This window comes from Eptesicus fuscus, chromosome 10 (assembly GCF_027574615.1).
Source record: "Eptesicus fuscus isolate TK198812 chromosome 10, DD_ASM_mEF_20220401, whole genome shotgun sequence".
Taxonomy (NCBI): domain Eukaryota; kingdom Metazoa; phylum Chordata; class Mammalia; order Chiroptera; family Vespertilionidae; genus Eptesicus; species Eptesicus fuscus.
This window is the reverse complement of record NC_072482.1, coordinates 12,826,825-12,843,347: the sequence shown is the minus strand read 5'-3', so window position 1 is coordinate 12,843,347 and position 16,523 is coordinate 12,826,825. Positions and strand designations below refer to the sequence as shown.

Below are 16,523 nucleotides of genomic sequence, written 5' to 3'. Positions count from 1 at the left end.
AATCGTGCAGGGAGTCAGGTGTGACTTAGCATCCGCCCCTCCGCAGGGGATTAAGTGGGCAGGGATGGATCGCCACCCCTTCTCAGAGGGTGTGTGGTCAGAAGTGCTCTCACCTGGCGGGCTGCAGGCTCAAGCCCATTTTGCCGCGCGCTGGACGGCATGTAACTTGGGCAGATAATCAAGCAGGGCTCCGTTTTCCTTGGGGAATTGGACCAGTCACTGTGGCATTCTCAGGAGCACTGGGTGTGGGAGCATTTGACATGGTAAAGATTTTGCCAAAGGCCACCACACCCGGCAGTGCGTGCACCTTCCCTAGGTAAGGCTGACAACGTGAAGGTGAGGTGAAATACCCTTGCAGGCACCCAGGAGCCGGAAGGTGTGCCTGTCCGGATGCAGCTCCCGTGAATTCCTCGTCGCCGCACAGAGCTGCCCACTGTCACCAAAGCTAGATCCCTGCCCTGTAGGCAGGCCTGTGCTGCTGTGATTGCTGCCCCGGCACCACTCACACGGAGGGAGGGCAGGTGAGGCTACGGGACCCGGTGCCAGGGCTGGAGCTCTGCCTCTTGGCAGGGGCATTAGGGGAGGAGGGAAGGAATATCCCAGGCATCCAGAGTTCATGGTTCTCGCAGCCAAGAAGTGATGAGGAGAAAGCTTCAGAAGAAAGGCGGCGGGTGAAGGGGTGAGTCAGGTGGTGAGAGAGGGCACAGAGGCCAGACAGGGAGAACTGGGTGCCAGCCAGGGCTGAGATTTGGAATAGAATCTGTAAGGGAAAAGAGGTCAGGGTTTGAGAGTCGGGTGCCTAGGACGAGGCAACAAACCAGAGGGCCAAACAGGGTGGACACGGCGGGCCTGGCCTTGCCTTGGTCTGCAGTAGGGTGGCTCCAAGGTGCTGTCGGTGGCCTGTTGGTCTGCCTGTCCGTAAGGCAGAGGATGGCAGGCAGCAGCAGGCTGGGGCTGCTGCAGTTCTCACTGGGGAGCCTCTCCCGCTCTGAGCCAGAGATCATGGCCTACTCTCTTGTATTGGTCCCGGCCATGCCGTGTGTGTGTGTGTGTGTGTGTGTGTGTGTGTGTGTGTGTGTGTGTTTTTAATCCTCACCAGAGGATATTTTCTCCAGTGATTTTTTTTTTTTTAAGAGAGAGCAGAAGGGAGGGAGGGGGAGAGGGAAACAGTGATTGGTTGCCTTTGACACGCACCCCGACTGTGGGACTAGGGATTGAACCTGCAAACCAGGTACGTGCTCTTGACTGGGAATAGAACTTGAAACCCTTAGGTATGCAGGCCGACGCTCTAACCACTGAGAACGCTGGCCAGGGCAGGCCATGCCTATTCTTGAGCTTGCCTTTATGCCCACAGCTTTTCGCTCTTCTGCTCTTTATGAGCCCATTTTTCCCGGAGATGGGAGACCCAGGGCCCCTGGGCTGTAGTAGCCAGGCCAGCATGCACCACATGTAGGGGACACGGTGAGTCTTTCTCCCCCTCCACCCATGTTGCTGCTGCCTCCTTGGCTCCTGCGTGGGCTGAGCTCCACACCACACCACTAGTCTTCCTCACTGCACTCCTTCAACCCCTTATTCATCCTCAGCCACCTGCCCCTCGGCCTCCCACAGGAGACCTACCTGCTCATCTGCAATGGACGCGTCTCCGGCAATTCTTAAGGGAAGGACACACCAGCTGTGGCCCCCCAAAACGTTGCATGTTCCTGTCTGCAGTCCAGCTCCTGTGTTGCCCACAATCTAACCCCACCCCCAGACTTTGCCCACATTCAGCCATCCAGTGAGCAGTGCTGACTTTGCCCTTCTCACCAGCACCACTAAAGACCTGAGCCTCTTTGTCTGCCCTCAGGACTTCCCATCCCTAGAGGGCGGACCTTGGATCACTCTGGACAGAAGTTTGCTACCCTGACCCCGTGAGACCATCCCCACAGCTGCGGTTCTTTATATTCCGACAGCTGGTTTGCACAGCAAGGGCCACATATTGATTCCATTTATATGAAATGTCCCAAAATAGAGACAAAGTGGTTAGTGGTTTCCTAGAGCTGGGGGCACTGGGAAGAAATGGGAAGTGACTACTAGAGTATATGGGGTTTCTTCTTTTGGGATTGTTGAAAATGCTACACAATTGATTGTGGTGATGGCTGCATGATTCTGTGAATATATTAAAACCATTGTATTGTACAATTTATTTATTTATTTTTTAATATTTTAAAAAAATTTTTAAAATATATTTTATTGATTTTTCACAGAGAGGAAGGGAGAGGGATAGAGAGTTAGAAACATCGATGAGAGAGAAACATTGATCAGCTGCCTCCTGCACACCTCCCACTGGGGATGTGCCCACAGCCAAGGTACTTGCCCTTGACTGGAATCGAACCCGGGACCTTTCAGTCTGCAGGCCGACGCTCTATCCACTGAGCCAAACCAGTTTCGGCCAATTTATTTTTTTAACATATATTTTTTATTGATTTCAGAGAGGAAGGGAAAGAGAGAGAGAGAGAGAGAGAGATCAATGATGAGAGAGAATCGATTGGCTGCCTCCTGCATGTCCTACATGGGATCGAGCCCACAACCCGGGCATGTGCCCTATGACCAGGAATCAAACTGTGACCTTCTGGTTCATAGTTGATGCTCAACTACTGAGCCACACTGGCCAGGCAAATTGTACATTTTAAATAGGTAAAGTGTATGGTATATATGAATTATATTTCAATAAATCTGTTACCAATGGGGGGGGGGGGGAACAGAACAAAAGCAAGCCCCACCTAAACACATCCATAGCTGAAGTTCAGAGCTGGCCAATGTCTCCTCTGCACCCTTGAAGGGAAGAGTAGCAGTTTGAAGGCTTAGGGGCCAGTCCAGCCTGAAGTGGACATACGTTTTCTTGACCACCTTCCATCTGAACCCCCTTCTCATGCTTGGAAACTCCCCACCATAAATCTAGATGTAAGGTAGAGTCCACCTCCCACCATATAAAGGACTTGCTTTCCCAGCATCCTCTTGCAGCCATGTGACCAAGGCTTGGCTAATCAGATGCCTCTGCTGATCTAGAGCAAAGCAGGAGGGAAAGTGGGGAGGACCTTAGGTGGCAGCAATGACATCTTCACATCAGCACTCTGGTGCCGAGGTAGAGTTTAGTGCATTGAACTGCTCAGATAATCAGGGGAATACTAATTAAAAACACTAGGAGCTTCCTCTTCACACCTGCTAGGATGGCTATAACCAAAATTACAGTAACATGTTGACTAAGCTCCCCCGCCCCCCCTTTTTGAGCTCCTCTCCAACCTCCTCGGTGTTTCTATGAGCCTAATATTAAATGGTCTTTTTCTGCTTTTATCAGCCAGAAGCTGTTCTTTGGCTTTAAAGTAGTATTGACACGCGTCATCGGGGACCCTGCAGCACTAGATCCCTCACTCCCTCTGGGCAGGCAAACTATCCGGCAGCTACAGCCCTCCGCTTCCACCCAGTGGGAGCAGAGCATCCTATGCTTCATCTGACATTTCTGTCATCAGAACGCCTTTCACCCGCCCCCCCCATCCCATTAGCATCCCGCAATAGACGTCCTAGTTTCTAATTCTGTCTCTCTCCCTTCTCTTTACAGCTGTTTTCTTTTTGTTAGTCTTCCTAATGTCTTGTTAATTTCTTGATTTAATTTTTTTTCAATCCTGCTTGGAATTTCCTGATTGTTAGTGTTTATAAACTTCAATTCTAGAAAATTCTCAGCCTCTTTGAAGTATTCACTCCTTCTGGAACTCTGGTTATATCACACCTTCTCACTCCATCTCAGTGGTTTTCCAACCTCTTCACCTTAGTTTCCATTTCCTTGTATCCCTGGGCACTTTCCATCTGTTTAACTTTCTCAGATCTACTTCAGGTTCATTCTCCTTTTAGGTGTCTAACCTGCTGCTTAACCATTAAGTTTCTCAATTCATATAGCATATTTTTCATCTTTAAGTTTTACTTTAATCAAACCAATTTGGTCCTTTCTTATAGTCTTTTCATTAGTCATACTTTTCCTTTAAATGTAAGACATTTTCTATTTTTTACTTTCAACATCTGTTGTTGCTGTTCTAATTCTGTTACCTCTTGCTGGTGGTGGGTTCTTTCCTTGTGTGCTTGGTTTATTGTAAACTCGGTCCTTGAGGTCTATCTGAAGGAATTCCTTCAGGCCTGGGTTTACAGTACAGTCCCAAGAGAGAACTGCATTTGCTCCTGCTGGGTCCTGGAGGCTCTACCAACCCCAGGCCACCCTGAATGATCAGGTTGAGGGTTTTCCAGCCCAAACGTGTAGTATGAATTCCAGACCCACACAGTATTGAGCCAGCCGTGCCGACATTACTGGAAAGCTGTTTTGTCCCCGTCTCTTACCTCCCCTTGCATCCAAACGAAAGCTAAGCAGGTGAGTTGTGGGATTGGTTCACTCTTTAAATGATCTGCTCTTGGGTCTCTGATCTGACTTCTCACTTTGTAGGAGCCTTAGATTTTGGCCCCTAAGACAGTAATTTTAGGCTCCCTGCACCCCCTTCCCCCCACACACACACACACACACAAAGCAGTTGAGTGACAAGAATGTTTATTAACTGGCTCCTACATAAAGTCCCAGTCCTGGGAGCCGTCAACAGACTCTATGGCCTTCACTAACCTTAAGGTCCCTGACCCCTTTTCTTCTCTGTCAGAATCATTGATTTCACAGCAATGAGGAATGTCTGGCCTGTGGGCCAGATAAGGCCCATGGCATCATTTGGTCTGGCCCTGCCAAGGCATTAGGGGTGAGTTTTAAAAAATTAAATGTTTGATTAAATATGGCAGCTAATTTTTAAATTGATAATACTGTACGGCCCACGAATGATGTTATAAATATACAAATGGCCCTTAGCAGAAAAAAGGTTCCCCATCCTTAGTTTAAGGCAAGGATGGGAGGACACGAGTACATGATGAACCAGATCCAAGCAGAGGAGTGTGGCATGGCAGAAGGCTGAGCTGTTCTTGTCCATCCCTGGGGCAGCCCAAGAACCCTCTAGTCATCACTGAGACAATCTAGTTCAAGGGCAGTTGTGATCCTTGTCCTTGAACGGTAAAGATCCAGAAGAGGCCAAGCCCGAGTCTGTCCCCACAGATCCATTTCTCACTGGGGCAGTGGCAGAGCTGAGGTCAGTTCCTTACTAGTCTTTATTCAAAGGGAGATGTCGCCTGTCTTTGCCTGCGTTTCGGCGCCTTTTTCGACTCAAGAAGCTGTCTAGCTTCTTGCTGCGTTTCAGCTCCTTGAACTTCTCAGCTAGGACCAACTGGCGCTGTTCAGCTAGAGGACAGGGAGAAAGCAAGCTGGTAAGCAAAAGCAGAAGCACCACACTTGCCCTGTTCCCCAGTCAATAATTCTCAACCACTGTGCTGGGACACATGACTTAAGAGTTCATGGGTGTAAGCAAGGTGTCTTTTTCTCTGATTCCATTCTTTCACAACTCAACCAACTGTGAGCTTCTATGTGCCCAGTCCAGCATATGTGGGGGGTACAACAGAGATAAAAGCAACACCCTGCCCTGGGCACGTAGCTCAGTTGGTTACATGGTCATTCAGATATGCCAAGGTTGTGGGTTCGATCCCCGATAAGAGAACATACAAGAAACAAGCAAGGAATGCATAAATAAATGGAACAACAAATTGATGTTTCTCCTCCCATTCCTCTCCCTCTGAAAATCAAAAAACAAACAAACGAAAAACCATACGGTGTCATATCATCATTAAAAATAAAATAAATAAAAGCAACACCCCCTGCCGATAATCTAATTTTAGGGAAACAAGAATGGGTAACTCCTCCCCACAGTATTGCTACTCTCCTCCTAATATACGATGGGATCCAGCATTCATGCCTCCTTTAGGGCCTCCGACCCCCTGCCCTGTACCTAGCCTGTCACAGCTGTGCCCCACTCACATTTCTTCAGGAAGTATGGACGATGGCCCTGCTGGGCCTGAGCCCGCCGCTCCTGCTTCAGAGCCAGGCGCAGCTCCTGCTGCCGCTTTCGTTCCTGCTGTGCCATTTCTTGCTGCTCCTGAGGAGCAAAGATGAGATGGGTGTGTGAGGGACTGCGAGTTGCCTCCTGCCTTGAACTACTTTTACCCCCACCCACAATCTGACTCACTCACCATTCGCTGAAGCAGCTGCTGCAGCTTCTCATGCTTCTCCCCTGAACGGTGCTTCTTCAACTGCTTTTTCACAAGCTGCACCGTGGGAAATGGATGTGGTGATTAGCATGCTGTAAATGTTAGCTGAAATTCTGTGCGAGGCATTACTCTAAGAGGTTTGCATGTGTTAACTCAGTAACACTATGAGATAGGAGTTATTATTTCTTTTTATGATTAGAAAACTGAAGCAAAGCCAAGTTGAGTAACTTGCCAATGGTAAGCTTGTAAACTGATGAGCCAGGATTTGAATATAAGCACCAGATTAGGGAGAATTAAATCTGCCCACCACTACGCTCCCAGTTCCCTCTGCCTGACTCTAACCTGTGCCCTAGTTTCCCAACCCCGGAAACCAGTGACCCAGCCTCAGGCAGCACACCTGTTTCTCTTTGGCTCGGATGTCATTCAGGAATTGATACGTTTTGTCAAACACTTCAGGATTATATTCCCCCGACAAATCGTCAAAGCGGGGGTCCCGGGCTACCTTTGGAGAGAAGAGAGAGAATATAAAAATACAGTTCAGTCTCCTTTCACAAGAAAGCACTTCCTGCCTCTTTCTCACCTTCTTACTGATGGGGACGACTTGACGCAAAAATGGCACCCGGACCTTGGCTGACATTTCCAGAGGCCTGTGGAGAAATTCAAGGACAGGTCAAGGGGACGCCAGTCTTGGCCAAAGGCCTCCCACCTGCCACCTAAGAAAGCAGACACCGACTCAAGGTCCCACACATCCTCCAACTCCTGGGGCAGGCCTTGCTCCTCACCTGTGCTTATCTGCAACACATGCATTTTGGACAGGTGGTCTAGAGCCTTGCTTCTTAGTGCTGCTTCCAGCTACCAATTGTTTGTATGTCTTAGTCCCCACTTGGCTCTGCAATTCCAACAGCTCCTCAAATGACACGTCAGATGTGTCTGCAGAAGGAGGTGAAGATAGGGGACACACACAATTCAGCTCAGCATTTCCCGCTGCCAGAAAGAGCATTCCATTCTCCTTAAGGTAACTGATCCTTTCCAATACCCCCATCCAACCAATCCCTACAGGTCCTGAGCAGCACAGGTTGTCATGGTGCTGTCATCCAAGTCCCCAACTGTTTCAGCTACCTTGGGCCCTCCCCTTGCTAAGGTGTGTATGTAAGGCCAGCGGTGGACCAAGTCCCAGTCCCTTCTTTTTCACCCTCTTAAATGGTTCCTTCACAGGTCTCCCCCCCCAGAAGGGCCTGTCTCCCTTGCCCAGTTACTGTTGCCAATGCTCCGGTTCATCCTCTCAGCACCTCACCCTAATCAGTGCTCGAGTCTCCTACCTGGTCTCCCAACCTCCAGTCTCACTCCTCTCAAGTCATGCTCCCCACTTCAGTTTGAGAGACATCTAAAATGAAACTCTGCTCTTATCACTCCAACCTCATTACCTACTCCACATAAATATACTTCAGATCATGTCACTCCAGAACTCAAAACTCCCCAACGCCTTCCGTCTTTGCTCAGCGTAAAAGTGGCCGGAAGCCCCAGGAGACCTAGCCCCCATGTTGTATCTAATCTCATTTCCTACTAATCTCTTCCTTCCACTCCTCTCTCAACTGGCCTCCTAGCAGTCCCTGAGCAGGAAGGTGTTCTTTGCACTTGATGCTGCCTCTGCTTGGAGCACTTTCTTCAGATACATTTATTACTTCTCTGCACCTCTTTCAACCATGGCTCAAATGTCACCTACGCAGTGAGGCCTCCTCTGATTACTTATAATTGCACCCCCTCCCCTGCTTTCTCTCCATAACCTTGTCACCTTTTTGGAAAATTGAGATATAATTCACATGCCATAAAATTCACCCTTTTACAGTGAATTTACAATTCTGCTTTACTACCTTTTAATAGACTAATTTATGTGTCCTTTTTTTTATGATAAATTCCATGAGGACAGTTTTTGGCTGCTTATTCACTATTGTATCTCCAGCATCTAGAACTGTGCCTAATTACACACACACACACACACACACACTGAGTGGCCAGATTATTATGATCTCTGAACGCATAATAACCTGGCCACTCAGTGTATATCCTATATAATAAAAGGCTAATATGCAAATTGTCCCCTCCACCAGGAGTTTGACCAGCAGGCAGGCCGGCCAACCGCCCATGTCCCCTCCCCCTGGCCAGGCTGGCCGGACCCCACCCATGCATGAATTCATGCACTGGGCCTCTAAAATACACACACACACACACACACACACACACACACACACACACACTGAGTGGCCAGATTATTATGCGTTCAGAGATCATAATGATCTGGCCACTCAGTGGTGTGTGTGTGTGTATTTATTTATTTATTTATTTATTTTTATTATTATTATTATTATTATTATTATTTTCCCCCAGAGAGGAAGGGAGAGGGACGAGATAGAAACAAGTGAGAATCATTGATGGGCTGCCTCCAGCACGCCCCCTACTAGGGATGGAGCCCGCAACCAGGCACCTGCCCTTGGCTGGAATCAAACCTGGGACCCTTCAGGCCGCAGGCCGACGCTCTATCCACTGGCCAGACCCGCTGGGACTGCCACATTTCTTTCATCTTGACGTACCCAATCCTTCCCCCGCACCCCATGCCCTGGCCTCAGTGCTTTCCCATAGGAGTCTTCTCCCTGGGGAATCCTTCATCCTCCCTTCATCCTGCTCAGGATGTCCCAGCCCAGGAAGCACGCCCCCTCTCCCCACTTCCCATTGCGTGAAGGCCGCTCCTGGTTGGCCTTTGGAGAACTTAGCAGGCTCTCGGTAACCGCGCTGCCGGCTCGGACACCGCCAAGGCGGGGAGCCCGGACCTGCGCTCCTCCCGCCCCGCGGCCTCCCCGTTCCGCCGGTCCCCGGCCCCCGCCGTCCTCCCCGTTCCGCAGGCCCCCGGCCCCCGCCGTCCTTCCCGTTCCGCCGGTCCCCGGCCCCCGCCGTCCTCCCCGTTCCGCAGGCCCCCGGCCCCCGCCGTCCTCCCCGTTCCGCCGGTCCCCGGCCCCCGCCGTCCTCCCCGTTCCGCAGGCCCCCGGCCCCCGCCGTCCTTCCGCCCCGCGGCCTCCCCGTTCCGCCGGTCCCCGGCCCCCGCCGTCCTCCCGCCCCGCGGCCTCCCCGTTCCGCAGGCCCCCGGCCCCCTCCCGCCCCGCCGGTCCCCGCGGCCTCACCCTTCCGCAGCCCCCCGCCGTCATCTGCGCTATCCCCGGCCCCGCGGGGAGACCCGGCGGCCGGCCCGGCGCGGGACCTCGCTCTCGGCATCAGCTCGCACGGCGCGGACCTACGGCGTGGTTTCCGCTCTGGTGGCTCCTGCCCCGCCTCTTCCGGCAGCTCAGGAGGCGGGTCCGCACCGGCGGAGACGCCAGACCCCAACCCGCCCAGTGCCCGCTGCCGGGCAGGGGCGCTCACTCCAGGTAACGTGGCCACTTTGTCACCTGGCCCTGGACTCCGCGCCGACGAGAAGATGGGCCAGGCCACGTGGCATTTGACCTGTGAGTGCCCCCTGGGCAAGCTCCTGCCATCCCATTTATTCCACCAAGACAGATCATTCGTTTAGAGGTCTTTAATTCATTTTTATAAAATCTGAGCTGGCTGTGAGCATCAGGGTTACAGCAACAGCTCAAGGAAGGGGTAGGATTATCTGCTGGTCCTCGCCTTCCCCGGGTCAGGGCGAAGGAGGTTTCATGGCAACAGCTGCAACTTCTCTCAGCTCCCAATCAATGCTCATGGCTCAAGCAGGGGCGGGGTGAAAATAGAGCGGAGGGAAGCTTCCGAGGACCAGACACTGCTTGCTTCTCCCTTCTCCCCATTCCCTTCACTTCTCAGAGCCCCGCTGGCCTGGGACAGAGCAGAGTCCAGGAGCAGTTGGAAGAAGGTGGATGGGACAGAGCACCAAGGGAAGGGGCCCTCGGCCCAAGGGTGGGGGGAACCTAGCCCTCCCCCCACAGCTCCCCACTGATTCACAGCACAGAAAACACCTCTAGTCCAACAACTCCATGTGGAGGTATACCAGGGTCCAAAGGGGCAGGCGGGTGAGAGACAGGCAGGGGCAGTGAAGACAATAGCAGGCTCAGGAGGGATGGTGGCAAAAACTTCCTTCTACCCATGGGAGGAGACGATGGGGCGACTGATATTGCTGTTGGTGGTCATGGCATTCAGCTCCCACCTGGAAGGCCAGCAGTGACAGGTGTAAAGGACAGGAAGAGTAGCCTCCACCCCCAAGCCCAGAATTGCTATCAAAACTATGAATACATCAGTGCCTTCAACTTCCTTAAACCTTAACTACCCACAGCCACCTCTTCCTTACAGCTCTACTAGATTTAACATCAGACCCCGCCCACCACCAAATCCAACACCACCCACAGCTCCACCTGCAAGCTCATGTGGACTTCCTGTTTATGTTTACAATTTCTTTTGCCCAACACCTGGAGAAAAGCATGGGTGTATACATCTCAGTAAATTTCCCAACCTATCTTTCCTCTGCTCAGATCCAACCAGGCAGCTCCTCCTATCCCATTTCAGGAATGCCCATTTTTGCTCTCAACTATTATCCCTTTCAGAAAGAAGTCTGATTTGGCTCTCCTACCCTCCCACCCCAGGTCTTCCCCACCCATCCCATCATATTAAAATTAAATCCCTCTTTTTGACAATTCTGTCATTATTAAAGATTTACCAAGACCCTCCCTATAGTCTACTTGATTTAGGTATGAAAAGGAAAATGGGGGCGGGGTGGGGGGCTTGCAACCTAGTTCAGTATCTGGTTAAAACTGTAGTCTTACTTCCCCACTCGGACTGACTTGGGTGGAGCTGCAGAACCTAACCCCAGGGCCCTACTACAGCTGACTTGGGCGGAGCTGCAGGGACCCTCAGGGGCCCACCACAGGAGGAGAGATATAGGTCAGAGCCTCCCCACGTTCAGTTCAGGCTTTGGATCCAGAATTCCCCTGGACTAGCAGATCTGCGAAATAAAGGTTAAACTTTCCTCCCTCAGAGTACTGGCTGATCGTGCTCCCATGCATTCTGCCACAACAGGTATTTGCATATATGTCAATACTAGGCCAACCTATGAGCCACCAGGTCAGCCTTGTACATACCATGTCACTGAAGACTGATCACATACATCCTCAGCAAGTAGGAGTTAAACTGAACTGACACAAGGAAAAGGATGTGACGCAGAATGACCCAAAAGGACATAATTATATACAAAGTACTTTTGGTACCTGATTTAGACCTAAGAGTGAAATTAAAAGGGAAGGAGCTAGGAAGAACCTTCCTTAATTCCAGAACTAAGGTGATTCAGAGGCTCCTAAACTTGTCTTTACTTTGCAGGTAGGTTCTAAGATTTAATAAACTTTTTCAGAATGTTAACGAAACAACCGGTATAGGCTCAGATCTCAGGAAGTGATGCTCCTGAGCTTTGTTTGAAAAACAATTTTTTTTTCATGTAATTTACACCCAGTGGACAGTCTATATGTCCTTCCATCTCACTCTCCACAAGAATTCTATCTCCTCCATATGAGGTCATGCTTGTGCTGCCACTTACTCTCAATCAATCCCTCCTTTCCAACCACTCACTGTACCTGATGTCATGGGGCAAACAGGACTGGTCCAGGTTATACTGAATTACAGCCAGTTTGCACAGAGTCTTCAGACTAGGGCCTTTAGAGGAAGAATGGGAGACAGGGACATAGTCAAAGCCAAGGAAAAGATTCGGTCCTGGATGTCACCACCCAGAGACAGGGACCCTGATGGCAGGAGCACTTTGGGAATAAGTATACTTACTAAAGTCCAAAATGTGTAAGTCAGAATGATCTATGAGGTCAAACTCATCTCCCAGGCCTTCCTCAGGAGATGGACTGTAGAGATCAAAAGAGAGAGAAAGGAAGGAGGAAAGAATGCTCATGAGACCCTTCTTGCTCAAATGCCTCCCAGTTTCGTCACAGACTTAGGGCCTTCCCTGCGCCCTCCCCTCTCTCCTACTAACCTGGTACCCCCAAAGAGGACAATTTTGTCACCAACAATACAGCAGCACTGGCGCCGGCGTGGACATGGCCCCTTTCCCTTCGGTTCAATCTTTTTCCAGGTAAAGGACACTAAAGAGAAGTTTACATGGAGATTCAATACCTGCCCAGGCCAGATATCCTCTCCAACCTCAACCTCTGACCTACTCAGGATTCTTTCTTTCTTTCCCTCCCCTCTCACATGCTCCTTGCTTCTCCCTTAGAGGCAGTGTTCTTTACCAGGGTTAAATTTCCACAGGTCATGGAAGTGCCGGTTCAGCCTTGCATTATAGCCACCAAAAATGTACAGCTCCCCATTGTAGCCAACTGGAAGGACAGAGGAATGTCAAGAGTGTGAAGACAATGGGTGGGAAGGAGGACTCTGCAGGGACATAACAGACACTCACATGCTGAGTGGCTCCGGCGCCCCTCGGGCAGCACCGGAGTGGCTGGACAGTCCAGCCAGGCCTCAGTCCTGGTGTCAAAGACTCGGATGCGGTTGCAGTAAATCTCATTGTTGGAATGGAACGGCCCAAATCGGTCAGCGCGACCCCCAAAGACATACATGTGACTGCCCAGCATTGTGGCTGAGTGGAAGTCCCTCCAGCGTGCAGGATTGCCCTGGGCAGGAGGGTGAGCAAGAGAGAAAAGGGTGAGCAAGAAGGCTGGGAAAGGATCTGCTCTCACTATTGAACTTCCTATGGTTTCTTCAATTGAGGGTGGGGGTCTGGGAGAAAGAAGAAAGGGCAGACCTTTGTACAGATAAGGGTCCATGTCATGGTGCTGGTATCCAGCTTGTGAATGTCATTGGAAAAGCAGTCCGCCTGAATGGGAAGAGGAAGGAAATGAAGGAAGGAATGTAAGATTGGGTCAGTAGTCTCTGACCTCCATCCCTCCTCTCAAAATCCTGCAAAACAGCCCCAGCTGGTTTGGCTCAGTGGATACAGCTTTGGCCTGCAGACTAAAGGGTCCTGGGTTCAATTTCAGTCAAGGGCACATACCTCAGTTGCAGGCTTGACCCCAAGCCCTGGCTGAGGCACATGCCAGAGGCAACTAATCGATGTGTCTCACACATCAATGTTTCTCCCAGTCTCCCTCACCTCCCTTCCACTCTCTCTAAAAATCAATGGAAAAATATCCTCAGGTGAGGATTAACAACAACACACAACAACAACAACAACAACAACAACAACCAAAAACCCTGCAAAACAAGCCAAAGCCTCCCATTCCACCACCCTCAATTCCCCTTCCTCTGTCTCATTCCCACCCCAAACCTCTACTTGCTTTCCAGACCTACCAGTTGCTCGTAGCCCCCAAAAATGTACATGGTCTTGCCCAAGACACAAGCCGAATGTCCATCCCGGGCCCCAGGAATTGTTCCTAACACTCGGGGCGTGGACCACTTGTGAGTATCTGAAGGAGATGAGAGGTTGGGCCAATTAAGCAACTCTGACCCTCCTGAGTTGCCCTATTCCCAACCCAGCCGACATCTTCCCAGCCCGTGAGGTACCATTTGGAAGAACAGAGCCCCATACTCACTGACGTCAAAGGCGTAGAGCACATTGCAGGCTCCTTCCGTGTCATTCCGCCCGCCCCAAAGGAAGACCGTATCATCGATGAGGACGGTTGAGTGTCCATACCGCATGTATGGTACCACAGGAGGCTGCCCACGGATGGTGGGTCTCACCGGGGGCAGCTTTGTCCAGCGCAAGGACACTGTGGGCACAGCTCAGCTCAACCCTGGAACCCTCCTTCCAGGCTGTCCACCTTTTCCCAAACCAGATCTTCATTCCTTCATCCCCTTTGGCCACAGGGACCACCACCCAAACTCATTCAACCACCTGTTTCCCTCCCAAATGGCACCCAGGGATGTTCCCGGTATTAGCTCACCTGCATTGAAAATGTGCACATCAATCTGACGCAGCGTTTCGTAGTCTTCACCAGAGCAGTAACCCCCGAAGGAGAATACCCGGTGCCCAACAGCCACTGCAGCATGGTTCACCCTGCGGGGCCCGCCCTCCAGGTGCACTGTCCACCGTAACATGCCCTGGGCCACTGGTTACAGCAACATGCCCCCCCGGCACGGCCTGCTGCCTCTGCTACCTGCACACAAATTAGGGCCACACAGGCCTTTGCCTGTCTCACCAGGACTGCCCAGGACCAGCACTTGCCTCCCAGTGTCACCCGGGTGCTCCTCCCACACCACCCCTCCACAGCTCAGGTGGCTGGCCCTGCCCCAGAGGAGCTGCTGAGGTCAAGGAGCTAGCCCTGGCCCTGAGTTCTCCAAAAGCAAAGGGTGGGGCCGCTCCAACCTGACTGCCGGCTCAGAACTGCTGATCAAGGGCTCAGCATGACCATCCCCTACTCATGGAGGCTCTGCCCTGCCCGTGGCCTGGCACAAGCTCCAAGCCCCCTTCCCAGGCTGCTGGGTTCCCTGGTACCTCTGGCTCTGCTCTGCTTACTGCCACCTCTCTAAGAATCTCTGTGCTCTTTAAGGTGGGGAGAGGGATCTCAAAATACTCAGAGCTATTAATAGCTCAGCCAGCCCCAGACAGTCCATTGAAAGCTGGCATGGGGACTTCCAAGCAGAAAAGCTTTTAGAGTAGATTAGTTCCCCTATCCAAGATGGGGTGGGGTCCAGGACAGGGACCTCCATATTACCATGGATGGTTAACCCCTCCTAGGAAGCTCTTGTCAAACTGAGCTGTTGTCATTGGGGTCACCAAGGGCCCTTCACAGGCATGAGGAGTTCCTTTAACAGCTGGGCCTGGTATGCTGCCAAAACTAGGAACTTAATCAGAAAGGTATGTGTCTGCTGTAGATTGAGGGAGTGGGGGTGGGGAGGAAGGGTTTCCTCCTCCTGCCACTTCCCCAACCCTACTACGGTGCCAGAGACAAGCTGTTCCCAGCAGCTGTCCTCCCCCAAGGGTCCCGAAAGGGGGGTGACGGTGGGAGTGTGCACTGGAAACGAGAAGGGAAGCAAAATGCCCTTGGGCAGGGCATGAAAAAGACCCAGGTTCGAGGGCTGATCTCTTTAAGACAACCTGCCAGCCTAGTGATAATGGGTACATCTGAAGCCCGTGTCAGGCAGAGCCTCCCGTGACTGGCACTGCCTTTGCTGGCAGGCACCTGCTGGGTCTGGGTGGATCATCTTCTCCCTGTTCAAGGCAGAGCTTCAGGCACAGAGAGAGAGCTCAAGGGAGGCCCCTCGAGAAAAAAAAGGCATGGCTTTCAGCTGGCTTGCAAGTCCCTACCCACCTCCCTCAACCCCCACCCCAGGCTTTAAATAGCCACCATGCCAAACCTGACAGAGCCCCAGCAGGAAGCTGGTCTCACTTGATTACTCTTGTCCTCAATCCAAAATACCTGGGATCTGGGCTTGTGGGGATAGATAGGGAGGCTGAAGGGCTTAAGAATGGGAGTCCTTTGTCTTCCCTCATAGCCATAGCTTCTACTCCCTGCAACTCCATCACGGTAAAGAACTCACAGGAGTAGAGAGAAGCAATTCCATCCAGAGGTGGAGAGAGACTCTTAGCTTCTCTTCCGTAAGGACAACTCCAGCTCATGGAAAACAAGCCCCCAAAGTCTCAAGGGCTGTGTTATCTTGGAGTTTCCCCCACACTCCATCATGGCCGCATTCTCAACTTCTTCAATTCCCTTCATGTGCCTACCCCCTCTCTGGTCTCTTGCAATTATCACTCCCCCCCCCCCTTTTTTTTTAATCTGAGAGCTTTGCAGTTTTCTCCTTTTTCCTTTTCCCAGCACCCCAAGCTCCACCCAAAAGTTCTCCATATTCCCTCTTCCACTGAGGGAAAAACGCTAACAATCACTGTCCCCTTTGGCCAGAGATATTCTTCCCTGTATGTGACGCTATCTCTGGATTCTTCCAGTCATCCCAACCTCCCCTCCCCCACAGCGCCGGCCCGCTCCTCCCCCCCCCCATTATCCTTAGGCTCCCCCGTTCTCTTTATAACCAGTCTTCCTTCCAGGTCCCTCAGTGCCTCCTCCAGCCACCAAGTCTCTCTCACCTGTTACCTCCCCATTCCTCCGCGACCCTTCCCCATTAACACGCTCCTTTCCCATCATCCCCTTAGTCCCCTCCCCACCCCCACCTCAGCACCCTCAGGCCTCTCCCTCACGGCTCCCCCTCCAGACAAGGACGCCCCCAGCACCACCAGTTTCCTTGTAACATCAACCCACCCCGGGCTACCTTGTCAGGCCGGGCCGGGGCGGGGCCGCGGGCAGCCTGGAACCCGTTGAGCGCCAACCGACGACTTGGTCTCCAACGAGATAAACACAGCCAGGCTCGATTCTTCCGGCGGGCAGCGGTGTGCGCACGTGCAGTCCGAGCTGAGTTCCGAAGCCTAC

The 16,523-nt window shown here is 51.8% G+C and overlaps 1 protein-coding gene across 4 annotated transcripts; it reads right to left on the bottom strand.

Moving 5' to 3' along the window:
• Nucleotides 1–4,550: 4,550 nt before the first annotated feature.
• KLHDC3 (kelch domain containing 3) lies at nucleotides 4,551–16,519 on the bottom strand. 4 transcript variants are annotated; one of them, XM_028128050.2, is made up of 15 exons: nucleotides 16,366–16,519; nucleotides 14,046–14,258; nucleotides 13,695–13,871; nucleotides 13,453–13,568; nucleotides 12,908–12,979; nucleotides 12,563–12,776; nucleotides 12,396–12,482; nucleotides 12,140–12,248; nucleotides 11,938–12,011; nucleotides 6,936–7,083; nucleotides 6,734–6,800; nucleotides 6,551–6,655; nucleotides 6,136–6,210; nucleotides 5,924–6,041; nucleotides 4,551–5,293 (listed from the first exon to the last, which is right to left on the bottom strand). In XM_028128050.2, exons 2-15 carry the CDS (start codon nucleotides 14,197–14,199, stop codon nucleotides 5,157–5,159), a joined length of 1,653 nt encoding a protein of 550 aa, XP_027983851.1. In that variant the 5' UTR covers nucleotides 14,200–14,258; nucleotides 16,366–16,519; the 3' UTR covers nucleotides 4,551–5,156. The 4 variants fall into 4 exon arrangements, with proteins under 4 accessions (XP_027983851.1, XP_027983849.1, XP_054578474.1 ...); XM_028128048.2 differs by lacking the exons at nucleotides 4,551–5,293; nucleotides 5,924–6,041; nucleotides 6,136–6,210; ... (1 more) ...; nucleotides 6,734–6,800; nucleotides 6,936–7,083 and adding exons at nucleotides 9,704–10,321; nucleotides 11,736–11,814; XM_054722499.1 differs by lacking the exons at nucleotides 4,551–5,293; nucleotides 5,924–6,041; nucleotides 6,136–6,210; ... (2 more) ...; nucleotides 6,936–7,083; nucleotides 16,366–16,519 and adding exons at nucleotides 9,704–10,321; nucleotides 11,736–11,814; nucleotides 15,643–15,716.
• Nucleotides 16,520–16,523: the final 4 nt, after the last annotated feature.

Bases quoted from the DNA above. Each gene is read 5' to 3' on its own strand.
- KLHDC3 (XM_028128050.2), bottom strand. From the start codon at position 14,199: ATGTTACGGTGGACAGTGCACCTGGAGGGCGGGCCCCGCAGGGTGAAC. The intron at 12,980-13,452 runs GTAGGTCTGGAA...CTTCCCATTCAG, and splicing joins TTGGGGGCTACGAGCAACTG to GCGGACTGCTTTTCCAATGA. The intron at 12,777-12,907 runs GTCTGCCCTTTC...CCTCCTGCCCAG, and splicing joins GGACCCTTATCTGTACAAAG to GGCAATCCTGCACGCTGGAG.